General features: G+C 38.1%; 1 protein-coding gene across 3 annotated transcripts in view; it reads right to left on the reverse strand.

The window, feature by feature from the left end:
• The window catches only part of EDRF1 (erythroid differentiation regulatory factor 1), a 35223-nt gene that overhangs the window by 2210 nt on the left and 20696 nt on the right, over window positions 1-12317 (reverse strand). For all 3 annotated transcript variants that reach the window (XM_033149439.1, XM_033149438.1, XM_033149437.1), the window contains 6 exons: window positions 11976-12199; window positions 4426-4584; window positions 3501-3650; window positions 2805-2958; window positions 2486-2601; window positions 1999-2165 (listed from right to left, as the gene is read on the reverse strand). In XM_033149439.1, the coding sequence (XP_033005330.1) occupies window positions 1999-2165; window positions 2486-2601; window positions 2805-2958; window positions 3501-3650; window positions 4426-4584; window positions 11976-12199 (970 nt within the window). The remainder of the gene's footprint in view (window positions 1-1998; window positions 2166-2485; window positions 2602-2804; window positions 2959-3500; window positions 3651-4425; window positions 4585-11975; window positions 12200-12317) is intronic.

The raw sequence follows: 12317 nt of genomic DNA on the forward strand, positions 1-12317 counted from the left end.
TCTGCGGCAGATCACTGGCTCAACAACTTTGGCTCTCCTAAAAAAAGCTCAACATTTTTGCCTTGCACCCCCAAAAGCAGGGCTTTCCTCCTCTGTCAAACAAGCTCAACATCTTTGACCTGAACCCCTAAATAATGGGCCTTCCTCCTTCCTAAAAGAAGCTCAACATCTTTGACCTGAACCCCCCAAAACAGGGCTTTTCTCCCTAAATAAAAGCTCAACAACTTTGACCTGAATCCCCAAAAAGGGGGTAGATCACTGCCAGTTTTTAACTCTGTGAGTAGATCGCAGTCTCTTGGGAGTTGGCCACCCCTGCTGTATTTAATACTGGATCACTTTGGTTTTTGTTTCTTCTGCTTTAATTATAATTAGGTCATTTTCTACTTGTTTTATATTCCTGCAATCACCATGAAACCATTTTTGTCTGTAAATAAATATATGGTAATATTAATTGGCAACATTATGAGGTTGAGGAAAACTGAGCACAGATATGGCAGAAGTACAATTCTGATGTGGCTCCAGCTACAATGAAATGGCTACAGCACCCTTCTGCTGTCATTTTTTGAAAGCTTGAAAAATTAACATTTAAAAATAATGCTGCTGGGATTGATGTGTGCAGGCTTTAGAAAAAGCTAAAGAGAATTACTAGTAATTCAAAGAGTAGAATACACAAAAATCTAAATCTTTTTCCATGACATTATTAGCCTTTCCAAATCTGCACAATATACTACAACATGAACAATTACAAGTGTTAACATATTATATAGTAAACAAATTATTCTGGAAAAAACCTATGTTTTGGCCTTCTGTATTTATACTGCCACCTTGTGGAGACTCAGAATTCTAATACAAAAACTGAAAAAAGAGAAGCACAGCAAACTCTCTGCTATTACTCTGTCCTGTCGTGTATTGATTGTCTTGCCCCATGGAGCTTCTTTGCACTTGGAATACTGCAGTTGCTATACTATATTTAGCACACATGCCAACACAACTTCAGAGCTTTCTAAGTCAACAATTCCATGTGGATAGATTTCTAAGTGACTGTCACTCCAAGTTACTCTTGCAATTTCCTTGCACAAATAAAAATCAAAACCCCATTTTCTTTTCGCCTAGCTCTATGAACATAACATAATCTTAAAGCTGGGGAAAACAACAGATATTTTGTACTATCTACCAGCTCTTACATACAGAGTGAGCTTTACCTCACAGCAACAGCATGCATTTTATTTACTCTCTTTTCCTCCCTCCTCCTCCTGAGCTGCAGGTTTATTGTAAATGCAGGTAAACAGAGCTTGCTTGATCCTTGTAGGCACCATAAGCAATGGTAATGCCTTTCCTACAGAAACATCAATCCCAATTCTTCTCCATTCCTGACTGAATACATGGTATCACCACAAAAGGCTGATACACAAAACATTTCCCCAAATACGCCAAACATAAAACTAATACAATACACCAGGCGTGCCCTACAGGTCAATCACAATATACTGGACGATTGTGGGATGTCTGTGTTAGCTCCTGGTCTGCCTTTGGACCCTCACCAATGTAGCAAAGGGGGGGAGCTCAATAGCTTTGGCTCCCTAAAAAAAATCCAACATCTTTGGTCAATCTAATGGGTAGATCACTGGCAGTTTTTTTATAGGGGGAATAGATCACAGTCTCTTGGAAGTTGGACAGCCCTGCAATACACAATAGGCTTAAAAGGCAAAACAAAGTTCTTGGCTGGATCTCAATATGCTCTTCAAGGAACGAGTCTTTTACACATCATTCTACAGGGTTTTGCAAGAAATGCACAAAAAACTAAATCCCCAAATGGGTCTGTTTATGTAGTACTACTACAAACCTCACCTGCTATAGCACTGAGTGAACTCTGCAGAACAATGCTATTGCTCTCTCTTTCTGTAAATGATATAGTTTGGATCCAAAGCTCAATTAAAAAAAAAAACCATTCATGCAATGCAAAGAAGTTAAGAGAAATAGTACCATGTACTGACTTACCCAACTTTCCTTTTAGTTGATGTAAGCAGTTTGATGGACTGAAGGAGGAGGAAAGACAATCGAGACTCAAATATACCAAGGAGTTTTACAATTTCTTCCTTATTGAGGCTAGTGGATGAGTCTTCAGCAGGCACACTTTCCACATTGCTTTTGCTATCATCAAGTCTCTAAATAGAAAGGACATTTATTAAAATGCTTCTCTAGTCTTAACAAAAAAAAAAACCACTGTGAGCTGCTTTGGGGAGAATCTTTCATTTTGAAAAGTGGTATACAGTTTTGCTCAAAAAAAGGGATAAATATCAGCACATGTATGTAATTATGTAATTATAGGGAAATTTTAAAAAAAGCTGCTGGGGGTAATTAAAAATACAGACATTAAGTATAACACAACCATTCAAACACACATTTTTTACTCAATTCTAAACCAGTGTAAACAATCATGGAACATGACAGAACCACAGACATCTCAAAAAATAAGGTAGTTTACCTGTTCAAATTCAGCAACAAGTTCCTTTCTGATGAGCTGAAATACAGACTGGGTCTTTATCATGATATCCAAAGCCCCAGACAAAGTCTTTAGTTTTCCAGCACTGCTATTTTGACCTAGAAGTAGATAAGAATGATATTAATATACTAAGTACTTGTCAATTACCAAATTCTTTGTCTAATAATATTTTGAGTTTAAGACAAGTCCAGTGAACCAATTAGCAAATTCTGTTTCATCCCAGGGAACTGCTGCTCATCATTTATTTTTGAAAAAAAGTTTGGATAGTATTTATTCAGAATACAGCAACTGTTCAGCTTACTTGCCATCTGAAATTCTGCAAATGCTACTCTTTCCAGCTGTACACGAAGAAGCTCACATGGCACATCCTTCAGGAGGTGAAAAAACTTCACAGCTTTACTGTAATGAAGATCTACTAGTACTCTATGCTGTTTCCGCTGATGTTCATCACCAACCTTTAACAAAAAAAAATTGTTTAAAATTTGTTCAGGTGAATAAAAAGCATAGTTTTATGTATTATGGTAAAGCATATCCCCCCTTTAACCATGCTTCCTACATAACTGCTTAAATATTTACAGAAAATACATGTTCAGCAGGAAGCATATGAAATCAATTTCTCCTTGTGACTCTTTTATAAGATTCTTTTTATAAAAATATATGTGCTATTAAATATGTTTAGTATCCTACTGGATGTAGTAACGTCTTCCTGCCAGAGTACCACACAATGTTGCTACTGCTGATGTATCAAGGCTGGCATAATTACTGAGAATAAAATAAGTTTACCAACTACCTGGAAAAGCCAATAGTGCTATGCAGGCATTGATGTGGCCATAAATCAACAAGTCAGAAATTCACACTTTAAACAAATGCAACAAACCTGTACCTTAAAAATAAAACACTATGCCCCTCTGTTTACATATGAGATATATACTAACCAATATATATTAAGTGTGCACCATCAAAGACACATTATTGTAGATTCTCTTTGGACAAATACCTGGTTTCTCAAACAGCTGTGATACATGGAAGCCAGCCTGTGGTGAACTGTAGCTGCCCGGTACTGGCAAAGGGGCTGCCGTGCAGAAACTGTGTCAACATCACAATATTTCAAGGATTTCATCATTGACTCGCTAACTTCTTTTTCTATCTAACACACAAAGAAAAAGATTTCAAAATTTGTAATATCAGTACCTTGCAATACATGGATTTCCCAAAATACTGTATAATATTTGGCATTATTTATTTATTTGGTTCATGAAATTAAGAAATACTGCTCCTACTCCCGTAACATTTGTACAGCGAAGACAGGTAAACTAATGTCAGTGTACTGGAAGAAGCAATAGTTCTTCAACATCAACTTCATTGGAATGATCATGCTGTTTGGATGCCTGATTGTCGTCTTCCAAAGCAACTACTCTATGCCCAACTTAAGAATGGAAAACAAAATGCTGGTGGACAACAAAAGAGGTTTAAAGATGCTCTCAAGGCAAATCTTAAAAAAAAAAAAATCATTATAAGCACAGATAATTGGGAAACACTGGCCTGCGAGTGCTCCAATTGGAGAATAGCCTTTACCAAAGCAGCACGAACTCAGGACGAAAGGGAGAAACATGCTAAGAGGAAGGCACATTTGGCAAATCTTCACAGTGATCAACTCCTGCCCGGAAACCTATGTCTCCACTGTGGAAGGACGTGTGGATCCAGAATAGTATTTGCTCAAGGTAAGTAAAAAGCCTATATAGCTAAGAAATACTTAGAAACCATTCTTGCAGCAATCATCATCATGGTCACCTAATTTTTCTATTGATGATTCAAATGCTATATTCAACATGAATGTGAGTCCTTCTTCCTTTTTTCTATTTTAAGTGATACAGGAATGGTTAGTTCTTAAAACACACACACACACACACACACAATGTTACCTGTTCTTGAGCCTTTCTGGATAAGGGAGCATAATCTTGCAGCAGAGTTGCCATAGTAAAGTAGGTGGTAGACAGCTCCCAGTTGACAGAATCCCAAACAGCAGGATGAACTTCCCTTTCACCCAGGGACCTCAAGGCCTTCAGATAGTAGTCAATAGCCTACAGAATTCAATCATTGCATAGCAAAATAAGTTGTTGACAGGCTTGTATTCATTACTAATATTTATGTCAAGGCGCATAGTAGGTACTGAATACTTTTTATTGATTCTGAATACAGGGTGTCTGCAATAACTGAACAGCATATGACCTATTATTAAACATAATTATCACTAGTATTTTAGCCCCTCTGGCAGCATGTACCCAGATAAGTGAACATTTTCACCACTAGCTTGCATATTCTCCATACGTTATCCAATGAACTCAATTGCAATCTGAACCTCCTATACTCACCTCCCCCCTCCCATGCTGTACCTTTTATAAAAGTAAAAACAGGCTGAACAACTCCGTGAGAAGTACATGTCCACTAACCATGGTCTCTATTGTTCCCCTCAGTATCAAGGGTTTAAGTCTAAACAAGAAAGTTTTGATTAACTTGGTGAGACCATGTTGGTTCAGAATAATTACTTGCCTATTTACACTAGCAGATTACTCAAATAAGTATTAAGTAACATCAGATAAGAGTACCCACAGGTGTTTTAGATGCATCTTTCATGAGGAAGGCTACAGGGCATGCAAAAAAGCACAACCAAAAAAGCTAAGAATGTACAAGCCTTGCTGGATTAGACCCCAAAGTCTCATCTAGTCCAACAATGCATTCTCATGGATGCCTTAGAAAAGCAGAGCATGAACACAATAGCCACCTCTCATTACAAGTGAGCTGCCACTGAGAGTTCCGTAAGATTCTTAACTGACATCACATTATTCTCATGAGTAGACCGATTATACAAGCAGTAACTTGTAGAAATGAGCCAGTGGAAAAGGAACATGAAATGGATCTTCAGAGTGAATATATTTAAAAGCTTATTTCATTCCTATTCTAGTAAACATTACTTATATTTTTGGAACTAAACTTACATAGACATATAATCTAAATCCAAGACAGAAATACACAATAAATATTCGGCCTTCCGGTTTGGTGCCGGTCAATGGCGGACGGGAGTCAGACGGCTCCGTCCTCCGCAAGGCTTTAGGGACCTCCGTGCCTGCGCCACGGGTCCCTTAAAACCACGGGAAGAGCGTCCCGTGGACCGTTATCCTTGTGGGTCCCAGACGTGCCGTCCCCGCTCCTGATTGACCCTCGTAAGGGGGAAAATCAGGCGAGCGGAGCCCGGTACGGGACTGAAGAGGTGACTGCCTTCGGAGGATCAAAGCAGCGATCCCGCCAGACTCGAGCACCCGACACTTCCTGATCAGAAGTTGCAGAAGAAACTCTGTAAGTAATGATTTTAAACTGATTTGGAACTTTGAAGAATAATAACTTACAGAGAAAAGTCAAAAGGAAGCCTGCTCCCTTTGAGCTGTTTGCCGGAGCTTGGTAGCGCTAAAAGATCAAAGCCGCGACTAACGGAAAAGTTTTGCGAACTCTGCCAAACTTTTAAAAAGTGGATTAAAAGTTGTTTTAAAGTTGTTTTAAGACTTAAAAGCAGGAGATATGGCAAAAGAAGACACCGCTCTCCCTCAGGATTAGGATTCCGGGCCGGTAGCGGGCTGCAGTAAATTGTTGCCATTTTTCTCTTTGTTATTGTATCAGTGACTGTTTACCAGTGGAGACTTTTTAGATATTTTGTGGCCAGCTACAACGAATTATAAAGACTTGGTGGTAACACTGCAAAGGAAATATAGTTGCTGGCTTGGGCTACTTAAAAACTAAACTCTTTTTGACTGTAAAGTATTTTGAGACTTTAAAATTGGAAACTCTGTGCCTAGAAGTTTGACTACTGGACTTGTGTGGGACTCCTGGCTCAGCAGTCTCTTTGTTCTCAGAAGGGAACTGCTGGCCACCTGGTGTTTATTTTTGAGACTGTTGGCTTTCTACTGTGAATGTCTGAAACGGTTACCACAGCAACTGGAGTGACCTTGAGATTACAATTGCAGAGCCCACAGGACATGCATGAGAGCACTAGATCTAAAACATCTAGCTCTGCACAAAGAAAAGGCTCTGTTTCCCTGACTTTACAGGAACAAATGGAGAGATTAGCTGCAAGTGTAGCAGAAATAGCAGAAGGACTCAAAAGTGTGACTGAGGGGTTGAAGCAAACGCAAGCCTCGGTTAATACAATCAGCACATCAGTTAATGCCACAGTCAACTCTGCAATAGAAAAACTCCAAGTTGATATAAAAGCTGATATAAAAAATTCCACTGATACTTTGGAGAGATCGATTGGTCAAATTGAGGAGAATGTAAAAAAGAACAGAGACCAAATAAATAACATAGCACAGGAGGTAACAACCTTGAAAAAGGACTCTGAGCAATTCAAAGTGGTTCAAGAATAAATAAAAAAAGTGGAACAGAAATTGGACAATATAGACTTGGAGAATCTAGAGAGAATTGGCACACGACAGAGAACTGTGGAAGAGTCTCTTGCTTTTCTTCAACTCCACCAGAGGGAGGGGAACATTCGCCTCAGGGGTCTTCCGGAATTGGAAGGAGAAGACCTAAAAGCCTACATTGTGAAGTTATTTTCGTCATACTGGGAATTGGAAGAGGTAAACGTTGCAGCGCGCATAGTGAAGGCCTTCAGATTTGGGCCTAGAGGAGCCAGAGGGAAGAAAGGTGCCAAAACAGTTAGTGACTGTCTGCTTGTGTTGCATGACAGAAACGACAGGGACTTCTTTCTGGATTTACATTATAGAAACAACCTGGTGGTACAGTGGAGTAAAGTCATCTTTTATAAGGATATCCCCAGATTCTTTTTGGACAAAAGAATTCCATACAACGATCTGGTTGCTGAGTTAAGAAGAAACAACATCTCCTTCAGCTGGGAATTTCCGGAAGGTCTTGCTTTTACATTTGAAGGAAAAAAGATAAGAATCAAATCCCTGGCTGAAAAGCAAAAATTCTTGGACAAACATCTGGAAGAACTCAAAGGGTCACTGGATCTATCATCTCTACACAGACGTCCAGGAGTATTCCCACCACCGGGGATACCAGGACCAAGTGAAAAGGACCCGGAGGAAGATAAAAAAGCAGAAGCAACTGGAGGAGAGGATTAACAAAGGAAAATGGCGCTCAAGTTAATGACATGGAACGTACGGGGATTGAACCAAAGACCAAAGAGACGCAGAGTATTTCATGGACTGGAAAAAAAGAATTTGGACATCATTTGTTTACAGGAGACACACATAGTTCGGCGACATAGAAGATTACTACAAAACAAAAAGCTAGGCCAAGAGTTCATATCATCAGACAAGGTCAAAAAGAGAGGAGTGGTATTATATGTAAAGGAGAAATATAGCCCAAAACAGCTATTTAAAGATGAAGAAGGGAGATACATCGCTATTGAAATCAAAATACAAGGCGAAAAATTTCTGATTCTGGGACTTTATGCACCAAATGATGGAAAGTCAATTTTCTATAAAAAAAATACACGACCTGCTGCTGGACTATTTGGACTACAAGTTAGTTTGCCTGGGAGATCTTAATGGTGCAGTTTCCACTTTAATGGACAGATCCCAAAGAACTAAATTAACAAATGATGGGAAACTACCTAAGACTTTTTTTGAAATGGTGGACAATTTAAATTTGGAGGATGCTTGGAGGTTAAAAAACCCCACCGATACTGAGGCAACGTATTTCAGTGAATCCCAGCAGTCATGGTCGAGGATAGACTACATTTGGATATCGAACGAATTGGCACCGAAAATACAAAAAGCAGAAATTGGCCCAAGGACTTATTCGGACCACAATCCTGTACAGGTAACCCTCAAGATGGTTTCCAAGGGTTCCTTCAGATGGAGAATGGATGACGCATTGATGAGAGATACCAAGCTGGTAGAAAGAGCCGCGAAAAAAATGAAGGAGTATTTTCAAATTAATTGGAATTCGGAAGTAGAAAAAAGAACCGCCTGGGATGCAAGTAAGGCGGTAATGAGAGGATTCCTTATAAGTGAAAAAGCAAAAAAGAAAAGATTACAAAATGCGGAAATGGAAAGACTGTTGAAATTAATCAAAGTTAAGGAGAAAGAACTAAGAGGACATCCCAAATCTTTAAGAATTCAAAAGGAAATTAAATACTTACAACCCCAGTATGCTAAAATTATGAATCAAGATATAGAATGGAAACTAAAAATGATGAAACAGAGATCATTTGAATCTGCGAATAAATGTGGAAAACTACTAGCTTGGCAACTGAAAAAAAGACAGAAGGCAAATGTCATCAGTAATTTAGCAGTGAATGGGAAAATAGTGGAAAACCCGGAGGAAATCAGAAAGTGTTTTCAAAAATTTTACAAGCAACTGTACAAGGAGGAAAGGATAAAAGAAGAAGAGATAGACCGATTTCTGCAACAACATAGCCTGCAAAAAGTCCCAGAGGATAAATTAACAACACTCAACCACCCAATATCGACCCAAGAGATTGAGGATGCAATTAAAAACATGCAATTAGGAAAGGCACCAGGACCAGATGGACTAACTGCAAAGTTTTACAAGACTCTTAAAGACTGGCTTTCGCAGCCTTTGAAAGAAGTATGCAATAAAATATTGGAAGGAGATAGGGCACCAGAGACATGGAAAGAAGCCTTTATCACACTAATCCCAAAACCAGATACAGATAGAACGCAAATGAAAAACTATCGTCCAATTTCCCTTTTGAATGTGGATTACAAAATTTTTGCAAATGTTATGGCTACCAGATTGAAAAGAGTGCTTAAAGATTATATACATAAAGATCAAGCGGGTTTCCTTCCAGGAAGACAGATAAGTAATAATACAAGAATTATTGTGGATATTCTAGAAAAACTGGAAAGAAACATAAATACAGAGGCAGCACTACTGTTTATCGATGCGGAGAAAGCCTTCGACAAGGTATCTTGGATGTTCATGAAAAAGAATTTGGAAAAGATGGGAGTTGGAGAAAGATTTCTAAATGGCATTAAAGCCATTTACACAGAACAAAGAGCAAAAATAATAGTAAATGGTGTGATATCGGAGGAAATTGAAGTTGAAAAAGGAACAAGACAAGGGTGCCCTATCTCCCCTTTATTGTTTATTACGGTCCTGGAGGTCCTTTTAAATATGCTACGAAAAGAGAAACAGATAAAAGGAATTAGGGTGGGAGAGAAAGAATACAAACTACGCGCCTTCGCAGACGATCTGATGTTATCCCTGCAAGAACCGGAGGGCAGTGTCCCCAAAGCCTTGGAATTAATTGAACAATTTGGACGAGTAGCTGGCTTCAAATTAAACAAACAAAAAACCAAAGTTTTAAGTAAAAATATGAGTGCAGAACAGATACGAAGATTACAAGAAGGCACAGGCCTCAATTTCGTTAAATCTGTAAAATATCTAGGAATCAATCTCACAGCAAAAAATATCAACCTGTATAAAGATAACTATGAAAAACTGTGGACAGAGATAAAGAAAGATCTGGAGATGTGGACAAGGTTGAAATTGTCGTTAATGGGCAGAATAGCAGCGATCAAAATGAATGTCCTACCAAGGATGCTGTTTTTATTCCAAGCCATACCAATTCTGGATAAAATGGACTATTTTAAATTATGGCAAAGGGACTTATCGAAGTTTATATGGCAGGGCAAAAAGCCTAGAATTAAGTTTAAGATTTTGACAGACTCCAAAGAGAGAGGAGGCTTTGCTCTGCCGGACTTAAGACTTTACTTTGAAGCAGCGGCCTTTTGCTGGTTGAAAGATTGGTTTAGATTAGAAAATGTAGATGTGTTGGACTTGGAAGGACACGACAACATGTTTGGATGGCATGCATACCTTTGGTATGACAAGGCTAAAATCCACAGAACTTTTAAGAGTCATATAATTAGGAAATCTCTGTACCAGGTTTGGATTAGGTATAAAGACTTACTGGAGAGAAAGACTCCTAGATGGATATCACCAGTCGAGGCCAAGGCCTATAAGAGACCAAACATGTCTGCAAGTTGGTTACGGTATATGGATATATTGCAGCAGGAAGGGGACTCATTTAAGCTGAAAAGCTATGATCAAGTTAAAAATCAAGTCCCCGACTGGCTGCAATACCATCAAGTTCATGAAACATTTAAATTGGACAAAAAAATTGGTTTTCAAGTTGAAAAATCAAAACTGGAAACAGAACTGATTGAATCGAACTTTAAAAACCTTTCCAAGATGTATAACTTGTTGCTAGAGTGGCATACGAAAGATGAATTGGTGAAATCAACAATGATAGATTGGGCAAAAGATGTGGGTCATAATATTATGATGGATGACTGGGAGGGATTGTGGCAGAAAGGTATCAATTTCACTGCATGTAATAATTTAAGAGAAAATGTATTGAAAATGATATATAGATGGTATCTGACACCAGTTAAGCTAGCTAGAATGAATTCTAAAACGTCGGATGTGTGTTGGAAATGTAAAGTGTCGAAAGGTACCTTTTATCATATGTGGTGGTCGTGCCCGGGGGTAAAGGCCTTCTGGGACAAGATTTATAATGAGCTTAAGAAGGTAATGAAAATTACCTTTTGTAAGAAACCAGAGGCTTTTCTTTTGAGCATGACCAACGAAGAGATACCCAGTCAGGATAGAGTATTTTTTATGTATGCCACGACAGCGGCTAGAATTTTATTGGCAAGAACTTGGAAGGGTGAAGACATACCAACAATTGAGGAATGGCACATGAAGTTGATGGAGTACATGGAATTGGCAGACCTGACCGCCAGGATCCGAGACCAGAGGGAGGAGAAGGTGTTGCAAGATTGGAAGAAATTTAAGGACTATTTAGCTAAGCATGTTAAACTGAATGTCTGAATATTTGTGCAGAAACATATAAAAGAATCGGCTTTAGAAGTTTAAGGTTAGTAATAATGGTTTGAGAAGAAATTTTGATGTGATAGATTTATTTGTATAAGAATGTGATAAGATATAGAATATAAGTTTATAACATATTGGCTTAGATGAATTGGAAGAACATTAAGATACTGAGTATGAGTTAATGGGAAAAGAAATGAAGCTACCTAAAAAGTATATATGTATTTGAAGACAGAGGAGGGACCAGGGGAAGTCCCCTTTAAGAAGATAAAAAAAAGTAGAGAAACAAAGATAAATAGTTAGTAAGGTTTGTATAAGTTTTCTTTTTTCTTTTTGTAGGGTATTGTTGTGTTTTATAGTGTTGATTGTGTATTTTGTTTTTACTGTGTTTATGTATGTTTAATGTTGCTTTTGTTTTGTTTTATGGAAAATAATAAAATCTTTAAAAAAAAAAAAGAAATACACAATAAATATTCATTTCAAAAAGGCAACATAGGATTTCTGTATGTTTAGCATCCACTAATCACAATAGAGACCTACTCTTCTTATCTAGGAATTGCAATCATCTTAAGATGGTTGGGGTGGTTGTTACCTTATTATAATAAAGAGCCTCTTCATGGGAAAATTCTCTTTTGAAGTCTACTGCAGCAGCACAGTGAGCATGAGCACAAATCCGCATTAATCTTCCCATATTACACAAGAGAAGAGCAGCATTGGTTGCATCGTCAATGGATTCAAAGTTTTGAATCCCTTTTTCGAAACAAGAGAAGCTTTTCTTCCAAAGTTGCTGTTCTGCTGCAGATACAGTTTTGTTCTCTAGAACAGTAGAAAGAGAAAGAGGTACATTTTAAGAAATCAGTAGTATGTACTTCCATGGATTAGCTATTTTAATGCCATTCTCAAATTTAAGTACAGTAAATACTTAAATATGGCT

The sequence above is a fragment of the Lacerta agilis genome, chromosome 5 (assembly GCF_009819535.1).
Source record: "Lacerta agilis isolate rLacAgi1 chromosome 5, rLacAgi1.pri, whole genome shotgun sequence".
Classification (NCBI taxonomy): Eukaryota; Metazoa; Chordata; class Lepidosauria; order Squamata; family Lacertidae; genus Lacerta; species Lacerta agilis.